Source organism: Physeter macrocephalus, chromosome 1, assembly GCF_002837175.3.
Source record: "Physeter macrocephalus isolate SW-GA chromosome 1, ASM283717v5, whole genome shotgun sequence".
Classification (NCBI taxonomy): Eukaryota; Metazoa; Chordata; class Mammalia; order Artiodactyla; family Physeteridae; genus Physeter; species Physeter macrocephalus.
In genome coordinates this window covers 88,382,976-88,401,982 of record NC_041214.2, presented here as the reverse complement: position 1 = coordinate 88,401,982, position 19,007 = coordinate 88,382,976, and the positions used below count along the sequence as shown (strand labels likewise).

At 43.7% G+C, this 19,007-nt stretch overlaps 2 protein-coding genes across 3 annotated transcripts in view; one reads left to right on the top strand and one right to left on the bottom strand.

Annotated features, from left to right (window-relative positions):
* SLC51A (solute carrier family 51 member A) overlaps positions 1 to 19,007 on the top strand; it is a 39,852-nt gene that overhangs the window by 11,013 nt on the left and 9,832 nt on the right. The window contains exons 3-9 of one of the 2 annotated variants that reach the window (XM_055084733.1): positions 2,756 to 2,910; positions 3,682 to 3,755; positions 4,166 to 4,324; positions 4,878 to 4,989; positions 5,280 to 5,426; positions 6,937 to 7,042; positions 7,595 to 7,677. In XM_055084733.1, coding sequence (XP_054940708.1) covers positions 2,756 to 2,910; positions 3,682 to 3,755; positions 4,166 to 4,324; positions 4,878 to 4,989; positions 5,280 to 5,426; positions 6,937 to 7,042; positions 7,595 to 7,677 — 836 coding nt within the window. Of the gene's footprint in view, positions 1 to 2,755; positions 2,911 to 3,681; positions 3,756 to 4,165; positions 4,325 to 4,877; positions 4,990 to 5,279; positions 5,427 to 6,936; positions 7,043 to 7,594; positions 7,979 to 19,007 lie in introns of those variants that run through there. The other variant, XM_007110486.3, reaches the window with a different exon arrangement.
* The window catches only part of PCYT1A (phosphate cytidylyltransferase 1A, choline), a 48,267-nt gene continuing 40,036 nt past the window's right edge, over positions 10,777 to 19,007 (bottom strand). Inside the window, exons 5-9 of the mRNA XM_007110483.3 lie at positions 18,662 to 18,813; positions 16,137 to 16,215; positions 15,555 to 15,697; positions 13,900 to 14,088; positions 10,777 to 13,003 (exon numbers count right to left, since the gene is read on the bottom strand). Coding sequence (XP_007110545.1) covers positions 12,797 to 13,003; positions 13,900 to 14,088; positions 15,555 to 15,697; positions 16,137 to 16,215; positions 18,662 to 18,813 — 770 coding nt within the window. The 3' untranslated portion in view covers positions 10,777 to 12,796. The remainder of the gene's footprint in view (positions 13,004 to 13,899; positions 14,089 to 15,554; positions 15,698 to 16,136; positions 16,216 to 18,661; positions 18,814 to 19,007) is intronic.

Here is a 19,007-nt window from a genome sequence, read left to right as displayed (position 1 = left end):
ACGGCATGTGGGATCTTCCCGGCCCAGGGCACGAACCCGCGTCCCCTGCATCGGCAGGCGGACTCTCAACCACTGCACCACCAGGGAAGCCCCAAAGATTTTTTTATGCTATGCACAAATTTTTCATGCCTGCATAATATTCTATTGAGTAGTTTACGTAATAATTTCAGTATTGTTGGACATTTAAGGTTTTTTAAATGTAGGGCTATTAATAATATTAGAAACATTATCTTTAAATAAAACAAAAAATAATATATTACTGTTATTTTGCCAAAAATAATATATTACTGTTACTTTGCTCTTCTCTGGCTGCTAGGCAGGTTGACTATTTTCCCACTTCCTAAACTGTGTTAGTATCATTTTCCCATTTGCAAGAGCCTTCTGTTTTTGTTATTTTCTTTACATAATAAAAATCTTAAACTTGTGTACACATTTATTAAAAATGCTTTCCTCCAGTCTGTTTGCTGCCTATATATTTTTTTAACATTCAGAAGTTTAAACTCTTTATGTCAAAATTTGACCATCGTTCTCTTTGTGATTTCTTGGATTACACCTAAGCTTAGGTAGGTCTTCCCTCTCCAAAGTCTTGATGCAGATACAATTCTCTCTTTTCTTTTCCTTCTCTCAATTTTCCCTGTTTGATTTTTAAAGGTTTATCTCTTTAATCTATCTGGAATTATTTTGATATAGAGAAGGCTTTATGTGTATCTCATGATAAAACAATCATAATTGTTTTAAATCCACATTTTTATTGTATAAAGGTAAAATTGTGTCAGCCCCCAACCCCACCCCATGATGTTTATATTTTTAAAGTTTCAAGGAAGGAAGGCAAAGTCTCTTTTTAATAAAGGACTGCAACCAGGTGTTTTTTGGCTTTTGTTTGTTTTGTTTTGTTTTCTTAATGTTTAAAATTTGCAGAGCCTACTGGAGCAATATCTGTAGAGGTAATTGAGAAAGCGGCAACAGAGTTAAACAGCAACAGCAATGCCAAGCCAGTAATTTGGTCACCCAGAGGGCTGTATCCTAATTAAGTGGAGGCGGGGTGGAGGCAGGAATGAGGAGGAGGGAAGAAAAATAGCACAGTCCTGTCTTTTGAGGCCTGTAATAGAAAGGAAAAGCTTACTACTGACTTCAGAAGTACAAATTGGGACCTGGAATCCAAGGGCCACCTTCCCCATGGCAGGTCCTCTGGATTGATCACAGACCTAACTGTGGTCAGAGGTAAAGGGCCTATTGGATAAAGTAAACAGAAACAGAGAGAAAAACGTGTGCCCTGAAATAAGAACAACCAGGATCAACATATTTTTTGACAAATTCACCTTTGTCCTGGTTGCTCCTTGTGGTGCCGCCAGGTATGACTGACCCAGATGACAACTCAAGTCTTTACTGTGGTATGGTCTCCTTCCTCCCTGTTTCGGTGTCAGCACTAATATCTCTGCCTGAGCTGCCCTTGGTCACCAAAACATAGGGCAGACCAGCCAATGCCTTCCTCATACTTTACTCCCAATGTAATAAGACAGTGGCCTGGACTCTGACAGTCTTCCCCCATTTCATCTGTCATCTCGCCAGTTAAGTGGCTGAAAGGAAAGAGTCTGCCAACTAGGGAAGAGACTTAGATAAATGAGGGTCCAGGCTTAGTCACTGAGGACACAGAACCCTTTGTTTAAAACTAATTGTTGGGGCTTCCCTGGTGGCGCAGTGGTTGAGAATCCGCCTGCCAATGCAGGGGACACGGGTTCGTGCCCCGGTCCGGAAAGATCCCACATGCCGCGGAGCAGCTGGGCCCTTGAGCCATGGCCGCTGAGCCTGCGCGTCTGGAGCCTGCGCGTCCGGAGCCTGTGCTCCGCAACGGGAGAGGCCACAACAGTGAGAGGCTCGCATACCACAAAAGAAAACAAAAAAACACCACACCTAATTGTTGCATTGGTTAGAAAATGTTCAGAAACAAATATTGTGACTCTATTAATGTTTTCCTGTTAGCAATGGTGAGGCCAGAGGAGCTTCACTGGTGTTTGTTGAAAAAATGTTTGTTATCCTCTGACGATTATCAGGCGAGCTTGTTTAAAATGTGGATTACTGGGTCCATCCCAGATCTGTTCCAGATCTGTTGAAACAGCATCTATGAGGATAGGGCCTGGACAGCTACTTTTTAACAACTCCTCAAATGATTTCAATAAACACTAAAGAGAGCTACTGGGCCACATTTAATGTAAGACTAAGTGTGAGGCCAACGTGGGTCATATGTCCTTGGAGTCTTTACTCATACCCATTTCTTTTGTTAAAGTCCCTTCCTATGTCCCAGTTTTGTGACATAATTTTTGAAATCAAATTTAAACAGCTCTAAAGTAAATCAAGTTATATTCTGCTTTAATTATAATGTTAATTGGTCCCTGTCTGCTAGCAAAACACCTGACACTGAAATAGAAAACTGAATAAGCCCTGTTGACCTCCTAATTTAGAATTTTTGCTAATTATGTACAAACTTGTTTGGTGTCTATATCCTGGTTCAGATAAGCCTTACCATACCTAGAATTATCTGGTCTAGTCTCTCATGAATGCAGAAGAATGACTATTTCTTAGTCACATGTTGGATACTCTAGATCTAAGAAAAAGCCCATCTTCTGCATGAGGGGGCCTAGACCAGGTAATTCTAGGTATGGTAAAGCAATTTAGATCCACAGGAGGAAGCCCACATCTTCTGATCCTCAGTCCTGGTCTTCAGCTCACTGGAGTCTGCCTTCTCTTTCAACTCTAGCATTGGGCCCTGCGGAAATTTCTCTCACGGTCATCATGACCTTGCTTGCCCTGGGCTCAGTCGCCATCTTCCTGGAGGATGCTGTCTACCTATACAAGAACACTTACTGCCCCATCAAGAGGAAGACTCTGCTCTGGAGCAGCTCTGCGCCCACGGTGAGGGCCCTGTAGCTGCCTTTTGGGAGGGACTGGAGGGGAGGCAGGGTCCATCTTGAGGATTCCTTTAAACTCAACAATTCAAGTTGCCTTCCACTCCCACCTTAGGGTGAGGGTTTTAGTCTGATATCTGCAGTCAGGATCCCATGCTTGGAAGGTCAACAGGCAGTTTGAAATATCTTAGAGCCACAGAAACAGCTGAAGAACCCTCTCAGCCCACCGCCAGCCTCACTTGCTACTCCCCTGCTACAATATTGCAAGCCTCCTTCTTGGACACACCAACTTCTGTTCCTCAGAGGGTAGGAGGAAAAGAACCTTTTCCCATGGGGTCATGCTCACTCTCCCCTTACGCCATAGGTCTTTTTAACTCACTCCCACAGCTATTAGATAGGTCTTTGGCATGTTCCCAGGTCATAAAATGGGACTTCTCTTTCCATGTGGTGAGCTCTGTGTCTGTTTGGGGGGAAGAACAAAGCCCTTGAGGTCCTTTCCTGCCAGATGACATCTGCCTGGGCCATCTCAAGACATCAGATGCTCTAAAAACATCTTAAAGATGAACTGACCTACTCTTACCCAGTGATATAAGTTGAGATAGTCTTCAAAAGAGCCCACTGACCCAAGGTCACTTTAACTAGTTATTTTTCCAGCTGGTCACTTTGAAGTAATGGTGCCTCGAATGTTTAGGTTTTGCTTCCTTGAGCCCTTGTTGCAAAAGGTGAGCACGAAGCCTCCTTCCTTGCCCTAACCAGCTCCTTGCTCTTCTCCAAGCAGATAGTGTCTGTGTTCTGCTGCTTTGGTCTTTGGATCCCTCGTGCCCTCATGCTCGTGGAAATGGCCATAACCTCGTGAGTGTCCTGCCCTGCCCCCAGCTGAACTGGATATCCTTCTGGGGTCCCCCATTCTGCTCCCCTCAACCCCAGGACTCCAGAGTCCGTGTCTTCTTTTATCCCCTATCCCTTCCATAAATCCATGCAAACCAACTGATCACAAATAGAGCCCTTGAACTTCCAGTTCATCCTCAGGCACCATTTCATTCCCATAGCCTGAAATTGCCCTCTTCCCACCCTGTCCTCTCTCTCACTTCCTCTTGGGTCACACACTCAAAACGCCTAGCCCCCACCTGATCCCCTCAGGAATCCCCACCTCTCCCTGCCCCCTCTGCAGTCTCTTTTTCTTTGGCAGGAAGGGCTGTCCTATCAGCTGCTGCCACCTCCCCTTCTGTGTACTCTCAGGCCCACCTCTCCCCCAACTCCAGGTTTTTTGCGATGTGCTTTTACCTGCTGATGCAGGTCATGGTGGAAGGCTTTGGTGGGAAGGAGGCAGTAGTAAGGACACTGAAGGACACCCCAGTGATGACCCACACAGGCCCCTGCTGCTGCTGCTGCCCCTGCTGCCCACAACTCATGCTCACCAGGTAAGGTGGGAGGGAGAGGCCGCCTGGAAGAACAGGTTAGCCTCCTCCTGCACTCTCCCAAGAGCCTCTGCTGGCTCTCTCAGCCCTGCCTCAAGCCTCATGGAATTAGGCTTTTATGGAAAAAAGCCAGCACTGAAAGGGTGGGCATCCCGCAGCCAGGGTCCACTGGGCACCCACGCAGGGGTAAGGGGAGCAGAGGAAGGAGAACTCCAAAGTTCCCATCACTTAAGCTCACTGTCCCCTACAAACTTTACCACACAGAGCAAACTGGATTTTGGACTACTTACTTTCCCCTTCCGTCTATTTCGGTTAATGAGGTTGGGGTCAACACTCAGTTCTTGCTCAAAGGCAGCATTCTTGTCTGAGGGTGAGTAGGAGGCAAGAAGGAGGGTTCCCAACGCTCTCAACATTCTGGCTTCTTCCGAAGTCCCCATCCATTTGACCATATTGATGTCTATGATGGCGGAGCCCAGGAGCCCAGTGAGGGAGTTGGAAGGTCTTCTTGGGGTGGGTGGTTTGTGAGTCCATGTTCCTAACCCTCTTCTCACTTCAGGAAAAAGCTTCAGCTGCTGATGTTGGGCCCCTTCCAGTACGTCTTCTTCAAGATAACACTGAGCCTGGTGGGCCTGTTTCTCCTCCCTGATGGCATCTATGACCCAACAGATGTAAGTCAGGAGTAAGGGGCAGCGGAGGCCAAGATTCATTAAATACCTTTGAGCTCTAGAAGGAATAGCTGGAGCCAATATCCCCTAATTCAGGGCCCCAGGAATGGGGTAGCCCCCGGGACAGGGTGGCTGTGGAAAAGTAGAGGCTCAGGGACTCTGATGGGGAGAGAAGAAATGGGAAGTGGCCAAGGCTTTGGGGCTTTTTTACCTTTCCCACCATGGGAGAGGGGAAACAAAAGGAGGAGAAAAGGGCTTGCTTCCTCACTGACTACTTTCTGTCCTGCCACCAGATTTCAGAGAAGAGCACAGCTCTATGGATCAACACTTTCCTTGGTGTGTCCACCCTGTCAGCTCTGTGGACCCTGGGCATCCTTTTTGGTCAAGCCAAGCTGCACCTGGGCGAGCAGAACATAGGAGCCAAATTTGTTCTGTTCCAGGTAACTATACCCTGGGAGAGAAAAGATGGTTAATAATGAGCCACAAATAATAGGGGTTAGGAGCTGAGACTTATAAAGGATAAAAGTGGGTCTGGGAATCTTCTTAAGCCTTAGGTTTCCTGTGAGATTTGGAAAAGAATCCCTGCCCTTTCCCAGTTTTTGCTTTTCTGTGCTGTAATAGTTTCCAAGGGTTGCTGTAGCAAAATATCACAAACTGGGTGGTTTAAAGCAACAGAAATGTGTTGTCTCACAGTTCTGGAGGCCAGATGTCAGCAGCCCGTGTTCCCTCTGAAAACTGTGGGGGAGACCCCTTCCTTGACTATTCCTGGCTTCCGATGGTTTGCAGCAATCCTTGGCATCCCTGGCATGTCATATGGCATTCTCCCCTCATGTGTCTGTGTCTTGTGTCTCTTTTCTTATAAGGACATCAGTCATATTGGAATAAGGAAGGACCCACCCTATTCCAGTATGACCGCATCTTAACTAATTACATCTAATTAGTTACCAAAACAATGATGCTTTTTCCAAATAAGGTCACATTCTGAGGTACTAAGGGTTAGGACTTCAATGTATCTTTTTGCGGGACACAATGCAACCCATAACACATGTACTATCAAACCTTAAATTCTTATACCTTTGCTTTTTTCTTTTCTTTACTACCCATTACTTCTAAAAACCTGCAATTCATCACCACCAGAAACATCAGCATTATCACAGCTACAACTATGAAGTATCTATACCACATACATTAATTACATTTAAATTCACTATAATCCTCAAAGTCATTATTATTTCTGTTTTACAAATGAGGAAACGGAGATGTTATGGGGCTTGTTCAAAGGCTCAAAAGCGATGGGACTGGAATTTAAACCTAGATCTGTCTACTCCCAGACCCACATCTCTTCTTATCACACTGCCTCTTCATCTTCACATCTTTCCTGACAATTCTCTAAAACTCACGTTTGTTTACTTTTTACACTTTCCATTCTCTAAGCCCGGAGATAACCTTTCCACCAAATGCAGTGACTTCTAGCCCAATATTGTTTCCCTTCTCATTTCATTCTTTCTGTCTCCTTGCTGGGCCCTTCTCCTATTCCCAAGGCACAATGACTCCTTTATAGTTAACAGAGCGATTTCACATAAATTCTCATTTGATCTAAGCAGGTGCCGCTTACAGGCACATAGTAGGTAGAATTGGAGGGTCCAGAGGAAGACAGAGGACAGAAGAGCCTAAAATGGAGTAAGGGACTGAAGGGGCACAGAAAGGATTTGGGCCCCAGAAGCACTCAGGGTCAGGCTAGTGGGTGAAAGCCCTGTGATTGCCAAGCCTGCCCATGATTATTGTGGGGAAGCCTAGAAAAGCCAAGTCTGCCCTGAAGAGGCTGTGCTTCAGAAAAGTGTACTCAGAGAGGGCAAGTACAAGACACATCTCAAACACAGCAGTGGGCCAGCCGGCCTCAATGCCGGGGATACTGAGCCCCTACCCTCACTTCTCTTTTCTCTTCTGCAGGTTCTCCTTATTCTGACTGCCCTGCAGCCATCCATCTTCTCAGCCTTGGCCAACGGTGGGCAGATTGCTTGTTCACCTCCATTTTCCTCTAAAATCAGGTCTCAAGGTGAGCACATAGGGGCTCCTATTCTATTCCAGGATGGGCAAGAGAGGGAGGTCAGGGAGGAGAGGAACTTAGAACGGAAGTTGGGCCAGCCAATCTCAGAATACTCAGAATGTTCTGCTCAGAATACTGAGAAAGGAACCTGCAAGAAATCTAGCAGAAGCTCTAAGCAGACTATGACCTCTCTGATCACACAGAGGAGAGCTGCAATCCCACAGCTTGAGGCCAGCCCTGATGGCCAATCCAGGAAGCCATGGGTTCAACCCTCAGCTCCAGGAATAGCAATGGGTGTGGTTAGGAAGCATAAGTCATGCTGATGAAACATGCAAAAGAAATGTTTAATGCTAGCCTCAAATTGCAGGAGGTAGAGGGCCAAGTTCTGGTTCTGGCTCTACTATTAACCTGCTATGTTACTTGTGACAACTTAATATCTCTAGGTCCCGGTTTGAGGACAAATTGGAGAAAGTGTTGTTCAACTCATATGCCAGGGCTGCTAGTGGTATACCACCTCTATAAGTTAGTATAACCTACATTATATTTTGCCCCATGCTGCAGTGATGAACTGCCACCTCCTCATCCTGGAGACTTTTCTGATAACTGTGCTAACACGAATATACTACCGAAGGAAAGACGACAAGGTTGGATATGAACCTTTCTCTTCTCCAAACCTGGATTTGAACCTCAAAGCTGGAGGTGGATTGCTTGGACAATGAAAGAGACACTGCACTCATTAGATGGGCACAAGATTTCTTTACTGTTCCTCAACCTTGACCAAATGGGTATGGATCCCATGGTCAGAGCAAGCTGGCTAATGATATACACTTGACTGTAGAGACGAATGTGAACTATGCAATAGGATGAAATTGTTTTGAATCTTGCCTGAGGAAGGTATTTTAAGTTTTATAATAAACAAACAGGATGGAGTTTGATGTTCTACAACTGGGCACATTGCCTCTGTGTGTGCCACTATTAGCCCATAAAGCTTGTATATTAAAAGGTTACTCTGAGATTTCCCAAAGCAAATGAAAGGGGGAAGAGCATGTGATAGTTTTACTGGTATAATAACAGGAATAGAACTCAGCCAGGCAAAATAGTATGAGCCCAAACTCTCGAAGAAACCAGGCTTCTGAAGAATAGATGAAAGGTGTTCTTTCCCTTACAGATGTGTCAGTAGGGCACTGATGACATTAGACCTGGGAGATCTGGATCAGCCTCCCTTTGTGGGACAATGGCTTTTTTAGTCTTCTGTACCAAGCTGCAAAAGGAATCCCGATAATATGGTCATGGAGTTATTCTGGGGAGACAAATTAAGATGCAAAAGCAAAGGAAATGATCATATAGGTAAAACCCCCAAATTAGCATGCAAAAGCAAAGGAATTGATAGTACAGGTAAAAGCCCCAAATACATAAATCATATCATACACATGTATACAAGGTCAAAAACACAGAAAATGGAACATTACATAAAATCACTTTTCCTTTATTTGGCTAATGACAAAAGCCAAAATAACTGAACAATTTAATAACACTCAGACAGGAAAACAATATACTGAACACCAATTGAGGAAAACGTCCTTGTGGACACTGGCACTGGTGATGGGGCCAACATTCATGCCAAGGCCAGAATTTTTTTCCAAGACTCTTTCTGTTCAGGATCCTCAATATAAAACAACTCAACCAATCAAGTCTCTGTGTTCAAAACAGTCAGTGCCTCCCTAAGAAGGGTGGGAAAGCCCACTTGGAAGCTAAAAAAACCACAACTGGAGTCATCCTAATGTTAAACCAAGTACTTTTGTTCTCTACCCCAATCTGAATACTAACATTAAACTTTGGCAGAGTATCTTTCTCCTTTGTTTTAAAGAAAATTAACGTTTAATAGTATAATCCCAAGAACATGTTCTACTTACTTGGAAAAATAATAGCTAGGGACCACTCTTTATCCCATGACAATCTATTCTGTGAGAGAAAACAAGAACAATCATTGCATGACCTTGAAAAATATAACTTTAAAAATACTTATATTGGTAAGGTTAAAAAAAAATACCATTAGTTAAAAACATTGTTAAGGGAGCTCTTTTCCTATCTGTACTGATTCAACTTCTGGTGATAGTCTGTGCTGATAGAAAATGTAAAAGCTATGGCTTTTAGGGAATTAAACAAAAGCAGTGAAATATACTTGATTTGGAAAGATTTTAGATATAGGGTCTGGAACAGGATTAAAAAGACAATGAGCTCCAGAAAAACAAAAGCTACCCATACATCAAGAAACAATAAAAATCACTGTGAAGAACCATTGTGGAGGGAATATTCAAAGACTGCCTGGACAGCTGTGTGGTCAAAAGTAAGAAAAATGTAACTCAGGTGCTGCCTAGGAAGTTATCAGTGATCAGAAAAGGTCAAAAGCTCTCTTGACCTCCCTCAAATTTTTTCTCTCATTCAAGATTTTCAACCTCCTCGCATCCCCAACCTTCTTACCCAAGCCTCAGCAAGATAATGGTCTTTGGCTCTAGCTATCAGAAGCAGCTGCAACAGTACAAATGATCCATTTTTATTCCTCTACAATTTCAACCTCTATCCTTCGGTGGTACTGAGTCTAGTGTATGAAAAAAGCAAACTTTCTGCCCAGCTCATCTCAAGGTAACTGCTGAAATGGCACCTCCTCAGCACCGGCTACAGGGCTTCTGTCTCCATTCTCCTTCTATCTTACAGCGAGAGGCTCTGAGGCCAACCAACTTTTTTTTTTTTGGCTGTGTTGGGTCTTTGCTGCTGTGCGTGGGCGTTCAATAGTTGTGGCGAGCAGGGGCTACTCTTCGTTGTGGTGCGCGGGTTTCTCATTGAGGTGGCTTCTCTTGTTGCACAGCACGGGCTCTAGGCATGCGAGCTTCAGTAGCTGTGGCACGTGGGCTCAGTAGTTGCGGCACGCGGGCCCTAGAGCACGCGGGTTTCAGTAGTTGTGGCGCATGGGCTCAGTAGTTGTGGTTTGCAGGCTCTAGAGCACAGGCTCAGTAGTTGTGGTGCATGGGCTTAGTTGCTCTGCAGCATGTGTGATCTTCCTGGACCAGGGATCGAACCTGTGTCCCCTGCATTGGCAGGTGGATTCTTAACCACTGGAGGCCAAGCAACTTTTAAGGCTCCCCATTTCTGCCACATTTGGTCTATTCAGGCTGACAGCTTTGTGTGTGGGATTCAGGGAAACAGCTAACTAATATTAAAATTAATGTTAGAAGTTAATATTAACAATAATATTTAAAGATTTACAGATCACATGCATGGTTGTGGAATGCGAACCTTTAACCTCATTTAATTAGGCACAGATGATCAAACAGTGCATCATCCCAATAGCTTCTTCCACCCACCCACCCTTATCCAGCATGTAGGATCACATTTATCCCAAAGTATCTAGCATGCCACGCCATAAAATTTTTTGCCTTCAGTCAAAATTATTTGAAGATATACTAGTGTTAGGAGACTGAGGCCACAGAGGTTCACCAAAAGGGGTGAGAGTTTTCCAAGAACATGTGCACATGCTGGTGCTAGCAGTCTCATGGAGCTTGTCAGCCTAGAGGTCATATTCCAAGGGCAGGATATGCCAAAAGCAGCCCATTTACAGAGCGGAGGAGGAGGACCAAAAATTTGGGACCCAGACAATACACATGAGAAGAGTGACTGCAGGGAGGAAAATCATACTCTGGGCACCTCCTTTTCCAAATACACTTGGATAACATGTGTACTTTGAGAGAACACGTAAGTGGGCTTCAGTGGTGATTTCACTGCTTTTCTATTGACAGAAATGGGTAGAATTCCCAAAGAGGCAAGACTGAAGCAGCAAGTTAAAATATGTGATCATATCAGCTTGATCATATCAAGCTGAGTAATGTAGGAAAACATTAACTTCAACTGTTCCAAAAAAAGGATTCCAAGCCAAAGCTTGTGTAAACCAGATTTGATAGTAAAAATAGCACTTCATGAGAAGAGTTAGAAATGTAATTTTCATAGGCCATCAGGACAAGAAGTTTCCCCCTCTCTGTCCCTCTACTCTGCTGTGCTCTGCCTCTCTGGATGATCTGAGGACCTAGGTAGTCCTGCTGTGCAGGCAGGCAGTGATTCTAGCCACCGACCCTCAGGCAGAAGAGCAAGTTTTAACAGAAGGTGTTTAGGGAGGGGACTATGAGATGCTCACAGCCCTAGCAGAGGGGCAAGGAAAGATAAGATGTGGTTTTCTTAGCTGAAAACACTAAAACTCCACCCCCACAAGGGGTATTTATGAGTGATGGGATGGTGCCTGCATATAAGCAATTTTTCACCCTGAACCCAGCTACAGAATGATGATAGATGATGATCTGCTAGGTCATGTACTGTAGGATGCTAGAGGTTTAAAAGGAGCTTATGCTCAACAGAAAGTGTTAAGCTTCAGCATTCTCTGATGTGAAATTTAAGTAGTGAATCCCCTGGGCAACATACCAGGGGAGGTGGAACCAGGCAGAGTGAGAGGGAGGGAACCTACCACACTCTTGTAAAGTGAACCCTTGCTCGGTGACTTGCTGGAAGGGCAGCAGACAGGAGTCCCTGCCAGCTGCCAACTCTCAGGGGAAAATAAACACCTCATGGAGCACTGGTTCCAGTCAAGGACACTCTTAAGAGGGGAAGACGTCAAGAAAAGGCTTTAAAAAGGGGTGTGTTTCCTTATGCTTTTGCGCCTATGTTCTGTGCAAATCTCTCTGAATATTCGATATGGCTATGAGCAACATGGATTAACAGATCATGTTCAAACTGCAGATATTCACAAAGTATCCTTTGTAAAAAGCTAGGTAATAAGTATTAAAATAGGAGTCACAGGGCCAGGGACTTACTCTCAGGAAGAAAATTAATCAAAACTGACTTTGCTTAAGATTGAGTATTGTCCCACTCCCCTCCTCAATCAGACTAAACCTGGAAGTGTTCCTCCCCTTAAAGGTAGATTACAGGAAAGAGATTGACAAGAGCTCCCAAATAACTGGGCAACAGAGTTTTCTGAGAAGATGAACACAGCAGAAAAACCGCAGCAGATGCCATGTGGTCTGGTTCCATCCCCATCAGTGTCTTCATGGACCCCATTGGGTCCAACAAGAAACTCCTCAGGGAGCAAGAAAAGTTAGACTCACATCTCCTTCTTCCCATAGCCACACTGACACATGTGCCAGCAGTACACTTAGGGGATTTGTGACTGTTACTCAGCTTTTAGCTTTTTTTCAAAGGAAACCAAAATTATGATATTTCCCCTCCAAATCACCCATCAGCATGGCTCATTGCCTGAAGGACTTGGCAAAACAGTTTGCCTCAGAACAGCAGGCAAATACTATAGTGTATCAGGAAGAAAAGGCCTCTGGGTATTACACCGCTTCCTTATGCCCACTCCTTGGGGGCAAAAAATTAGTTCTATTTACTACATTTGAAAGACTAATTTTTAAAAAATTAATAAAAATGACAATTTCCCTGTCAAGATCACATGAACATAAACAGTAAAGCAAAGTCCATGGGGAAGGTATATGGATGCCGAACAGGCTTCTAAGATGTAGTTAGCCTATTTCTTGGTGGGGGTGGGTGATGTCTCTCAGAGGATAGGCTGTCTGGTCCCCCCATCCTAAGTACTCTTGCCCCATTTGTCTTTCCTTTGTAGCTGTCCTTAGGTTTAGTGTTGGGATCACAATTCAGAATTCAACAGAGAGCTTCTGAAGGTGATGGGACAGAGGGAGGGGAGAGGAAAGGAGAGATGAAAAATTAGTCTTCTTCATCCTCACTGATATCATAGACTGCAGACTTGTGTCTGGAGAGGTTTGCTGGGGAGGAAGGCGGGGAAGTCTTGCCAGAGAAGGGCCACCGGAAAGAGGGAGAGGGGGAGCGTTCACGAGTGGGACTGCTGCTGGGACTCTGCCGTGGACTGATGGCCTGCAGCATCCGGCCTTTCCCCTCTTTCAGCATATGTTTCTGGGGAGACCAAAAGAAAGAGTTAGAAGAAACCTATGGATCGTACTAAAGCACCACTGGAGGATATGAGACTTCAAATTATCATGAGTGCCCTCTGTAATGCCAAAAGTGATCAAGTAATCCAGAGGAGGAACACAGCTATAATCCTAAGCAATTTCCTCTCCAAAGTGGTCTATGCTATACTATGTATCTAAGGGTTCCCACCTGCTATCCACTGTCACCCAATCCTTGACCTCTATGTCAAAGGAATTCTTAAAAGGCTATTTGGGTCTGTAGTCTAGGCTGTAGGCAAAACCAAAAGGAATTAACTCAGACAAAAGGGTACCTATCCTAGTTTTGGAGTTCTCTGAAGAGAAAATTCCATACGCTCCCAGAATAATCTATTCAGGCATCCAAACACCCTCACAGTCAGATCGTTCCTGATATCCTAGGGCTCATTTGCTCATAGCTACACACGTACCTTTTATTTGGCTCAAAAAGACCTTGCTACTCCTCAAGGACAGAATTCCCACTGTACCCAACGGTCCTGCAGGAGCTGTGTGTAGTGCAGGCAGCTTTCTTTTTACTGCTCTTTGCTCTTTCCTTCCCTTCCACCTAAAACTATAATGTAGAAGCAAGCTGGGCAAGGCTACTCACTTACCTTGTCACCATATTTGGAGGTTGATAGAGAGCCGGCAAAATTATTTAGGAGAATGTATAACCTCTTTCTGTAAAGATTTTTAAAAACTTTCTGGGGATAGTGGAAATATAGTTCTGCCCAAAAAGGGGAACAGATTAGATAACTTCTTAATGTCAATGTCCCTTTCTGCTCAAGGATTCTATAATTCCTTCCACAGTATGAGAATTCCCTAGATTTTCCTGAATTTCCCTAAATTGTCCAGCAAGAAAGAACATACCAGCGCTCCTTCTGGACCAAACATTTCCAGGAAACTTCCAATGAATTCTCGGGATTTCTCCTCCCATTTCTGAATGAGGTCAATGCTTTTTTCTTCTACCTTCTGAACAAATTCTTTTGACTTTTCCTCCACATCTTTCACTTTCTTCTTTACTTTGTCAACTCGCTCCTGCAAGTGGTATTTCTTCTCCTGGATAAAGAAATAACTGCTCTGAGAAATAATACTCATTCTGACCTTCCATACTAAGGGGAAGGAAAAGACTTGGTTTGGCACTCTACTGACACTCCTTTCAGTCTTGAGAATTTCACTTTAATCTATCCCATACTTCTCCAGAATAATAACAGATAAGACATGCTCTGGCTGCTCATCTTATACAAAAGTGTAATAATTCTAAGATTGTAGAGCCCAGGACCAAACTAAATGTATAGTGTAAGATCAGTAACAGACAGGCACATACCAAACGAAGTCAGATTTTTTTAAGACGAAACATAAACTTGGAAGATAAACATGCCCAACAAAACCCAAACCCCATTCTAGATGGAGATGTATAGGGAGAGAGCAACAAGATCACTGCACAATATTGCCAACAACAAGCCAACTGTAACAGGTTGAAAAAGGAAATAGTGGACCTTTTAATTAAGTAATTCATCTATTGTACTGAATTTTTTTTCCTCCATCAGTGGCTTATTCTATGATTATAGAGGAGTTGTTTTTTTTTATTTTTTAATATTTGGAGGTCTGTTTGCTCATTCCCAAAATAAGGATGATACTATTTGGTCCTACAGGCTTCCCTAAAGATAAGGGAAAATGGTATGAACCCTCCCAAAGGGAGGGGAGGGGAGGAGTCTTTAGCCAAATGAAAACTATTCTCATTTCCAGATCATAAAGGGGAAGGGGAAGGGGAAGGCGAATATGTTTAGGATTTTTAAACATCTAAAGATAGATTCTGCAGTATAACAACAGCTAGATTGTTAACAACACCTAGGGTTTACCTGAATAGATAAATCATATTTAAATGAAACCATTTCACCTATTCATAATTCACAGAGCTGGGAGCAAGTGAGGGAGCATGGTAAACTACTTATGTAGAAGATACAGTTAGCAGCTTTCTTCTTCTTTTTAAATCAACTCTATTGAGGTATAATTTATATACAAAATGTATAGCAGTTTGTTTCCAAAGGGCAGTATTAAGCTACGATAAACTTGCTTTCATAAATTTTAAAAGTTAGGTTCATGTGCCTTGAGAAATTGCATGCAAAATGTTGTGTGTTACTATGCACACAGGGAGAGGATCCACAGCTTTCATCAGATTTGCAAAGACCATCCAGTCAAAAAGAGCAAAGGTTAAGAACCACTGTTTTAAATATATTTGATATAAGTACTATACTTTGTAAGTTCCACATTCTTATTTATTTAATTGGCTGTATGTCCTTATATCGATGTGTTTATACTAGCTCATAAAGGCAGAAAATGCCTCTAGATACATCCATATGCTCTTTGTAAAGAGCTTGGAATATTGTTATGTGCAAAGAGGTATCCACTGAGCTTTTGGAGGTGATAATAACAGCAGACTGAAAAGTAAGTTTAACTTAGATGAAGTGAGAGGCAACATGTCCTATAGGGCCAGGGATCTCTAGGATAAGGTTAGAACTCACATTGATAAAGCTGACATTGAGTTCCTTTGCCGTGTAGCCCCTCTGTAGGTTCCGTCTGGCATATACATCATAGTCGCGGACAATTCGGGTGATGATATCTGATGTGGAGATACCTTCTGTCCTCTGTGTTGGAGCAAACATGCCTAACCCAAGAACACATACAAACACTGTGACATTCTGATTAGCTCAGGCAGTAGGACTATATGGAAACTGGGAGCCACATTCCTTTTCTTTCCTCATAAAGCAGAGTCTGTTATTACTAAGTAAAGTCTGGAGATACTGACATACAGAAGGAACACTGAATCAAAGGTTAGGAGTAAGGAAAGGCCTTAATATTCAGAAAAATATGAGGCTGGAGAAGGGTTTACTGAAATTAAAAGAGATATCAAAAGTAGATGTTTAGACTGAGAATTGATGGATATGAAGCTATGCTCACCTTAACCTCTTAACCAAAGTGTGACCTGAAACTGGATGTTAAAGTTCTCACTGTATAAACTTTCCTTTGTAAAGTAGTGATGTGGTTGAATCTCTGTCACTGCCCCTAAGACTCCATAAAATGAGGATGAACATCAACTTACTCACCTGCTTCCTTGATGTGCTTATAAACATCATCACTCCCAGCAGAAGAGTAAGGGATGTCATCATGGGCTACAAAATCAATCTGAAAGTAAGGAAACATCATTTAAAACCCAGCGTAACTGCCATTCAGAAAGAACCAGTAGACACTCTCAGGCCCAGAAAAAGGACCACAAGGAGAGGCGAGGCCTCAAATGAACTTTTCTCTTTATCTCTCTTTGCTTTGCTCATAAATTCCATGATTCATTCACAAGCCACCCAACCTAATTATTCATAAACATGAAGCTAGCCAGTTTCTTTTTTAGCTATTCCTCCTGGTCTACTGGAAGTGCTACCCTCACACTGTATACCAGTCACCATGCTGTGGTAAACAGGCCTAGAGGATTTTCTGGTATGCTAGTTAGTGGGTGGAATCAAGGAAAGAAGAAAGGAAATCTCCCCACCCTCCTGGGTCTACAAGGATGGGTCAAATAGGGTTTCTAAAAATATGAGAAAGAGGTCACTTCTTTGTTAACTGGTTTCTCTCTCAGTCCATGAGACGAGTGGGAATATAAAAATAGCAACCAAGAGCGCTTTTACTAGAATAGATACATCTGTACTCCTGAGAAATGCAAAGCCCAAGGCCATAAAAGACCGTTAAGTCTCAGATCTATTACTTTACTACTGTCAATACCTCTCACACTGGGATCAATAATCTTTCTAAACCTCACTCATTTACTCCTTCCTGAATAGGCCATATGCCCTTTGCTAATACAATTGCTAACACCACCACACCAGCTCCCAGAAGCCACTGTAATGTGAAGTACACTCATCAGGACTATGTCAGGGACTCTCAGCTAACATCTCAATTACCCATGAACAGCTTGTCAGGGATCCATAGGCAGCAAATTGAAAATAAGAATGGTGAGCAAGCAAGACTCATGGTTGAGGATACACTGCTAACAAGGAGAAAAGGGAATATGGAAGTTCCTCTAACCTCTTCTGCCTGGGCTTGCCTGGCTATGTTGCTGAGAATAATCTTGCTCATCACCCTTGGTACCATTGGCTGCTAAATGTTGAAGCAGTAAAGCTAGAGAACTATAAAAGTTCTGTCCTAATCCTAAATAGTGGTAACAAATATCCCTTAGCTTCAGGCCTACTCAAATACTGCCTTTGAAGCACTTTGGCTACTTTTGTTCTTTCCTGCCTCATTGAACAATTCACCTTCAACATTCTACACACCACTGTAAGAGAACTGACAATATGCTTGCTGGTTCCTCAAGTTCGAGGGCCTCCAACGTGACCTGATAAATTCTTCTCAGCTATAAACCCCTCTTTTGTAGGAAACCTGTTGCTTTAATGTGGGGAAATAAAAAGGAGATAAGGGGTTTTTATAATACCAACTCACTGAGAAAAAGTGAGAAACCTCCCTGGTTTCTGATCCCACATAATTCTAGCCTGAAATCAAAAGTCTTGAAACTAAATTTAAGTCAATACAAGAGAAGACTATGTTTATATATCTTATTTTCTGGAATATGAACTCCTTGAGAGCATGTCTGGGGCTGTGTATACTCTAAAAAGACCGGTATGCTGTGAGGATGGATATGCCTACAATGGGGGAGGGGCGGGGTGCGACAGACTCACATAACTGAAGAGTTCAATTTCTTTTTTTTATAAGATTTTCTTTTTTTTTTTTTTTGGTCTGTACGCAGGCGTCTCACTGTTGTGGCCTCTCCCATTGCGGAGCACAGGCTCCGGACGCACAGGCCCAGCGGCCATGGCCCACGGGCCCAGCCGCTCCGCGGCATGTGGGATCCTCCCGGACCGGGGCACGAACCCCTATCCCCTGCATCGGCAGGCGGACTCCCAACCACTGCGCCACCAGGGAAGCCCCCAGATTTTTTTTTTTAATCGTTTATTTTTGGCTGCGTTGGGTCTTCGTTGCTGTGTGCAGGCTTTCTCTAGTTGTGGCGAGTGGGGACTACTCTTCATCGCGGTGCGTGGGCTTCTCATTGCGGTGGCTTCTCGTTGCAGAGCACGGGCTCTAGGCGCGCGGGCTTCAGTAGTTATGGTGCGCAGGCTCAGTAGTTGTGGCGCACAGGTCCAGCTGCTCTGCAGCATGTGGGACCTTCCCGGACCAGGGCCCGAACCCATGTCCCCTGCATTGGCAGGTGGATTCCCAACCACTGCGCCACCAGGGAAGCCCTGAAGAGTTCAATTTCTAGCCCTGCTAGAGTGTGACCTGCTTATTTGGCCTCTCTGGCCCTGTTCTCATATGTAAAGTGGAAATAACTAATAACTACCCAATAGGATTTTTGTGGGGAACAAATGAAATATAATGGATGCAAAAGTGCTTGTAAACCATCAAACCCAAGAAAAATGTCAGGGATGACTATTATTAGAAGTAATAACACTGTTACCTCTTCTATGTGAAATTTACATAGAAGATAGAAGTAAAATAAGGCTAGTGGAAAACTAGCCACAGTACCAGAAGTCTTGAAAGTTGAGGAAATTCCAGAACAGGGAATGGAAGCATGTGCTCAGTTTCTTACCCGGTGTTCTGCCAGGAACTCTGGTGTCAGGGTCCAGGGGGCATTCCTCACCACCTCGTCCACATAGCGGCAGTGCTGCACTGCATCATAGCGCTCATTTTCATTCATCACGGTGAAGCCTTTGAAGTTGTGTGTTAGCTCATCACTGCAAACTGAGTTCACCACAACATAAGGTTGTAAGTCAAAGTCCCCTCTGCTTAACCACTCCTCAATCATCAACCTCTCATTTCCCAACCTCTCATTACCAATCTCCACAGCCTGGATAAGAGTCTTCTGGATGTAGCTCAGTCTGGATAACAATGATTTTCCTAATCCAAGATACACCTTCAGGAGCCACATTCACTAA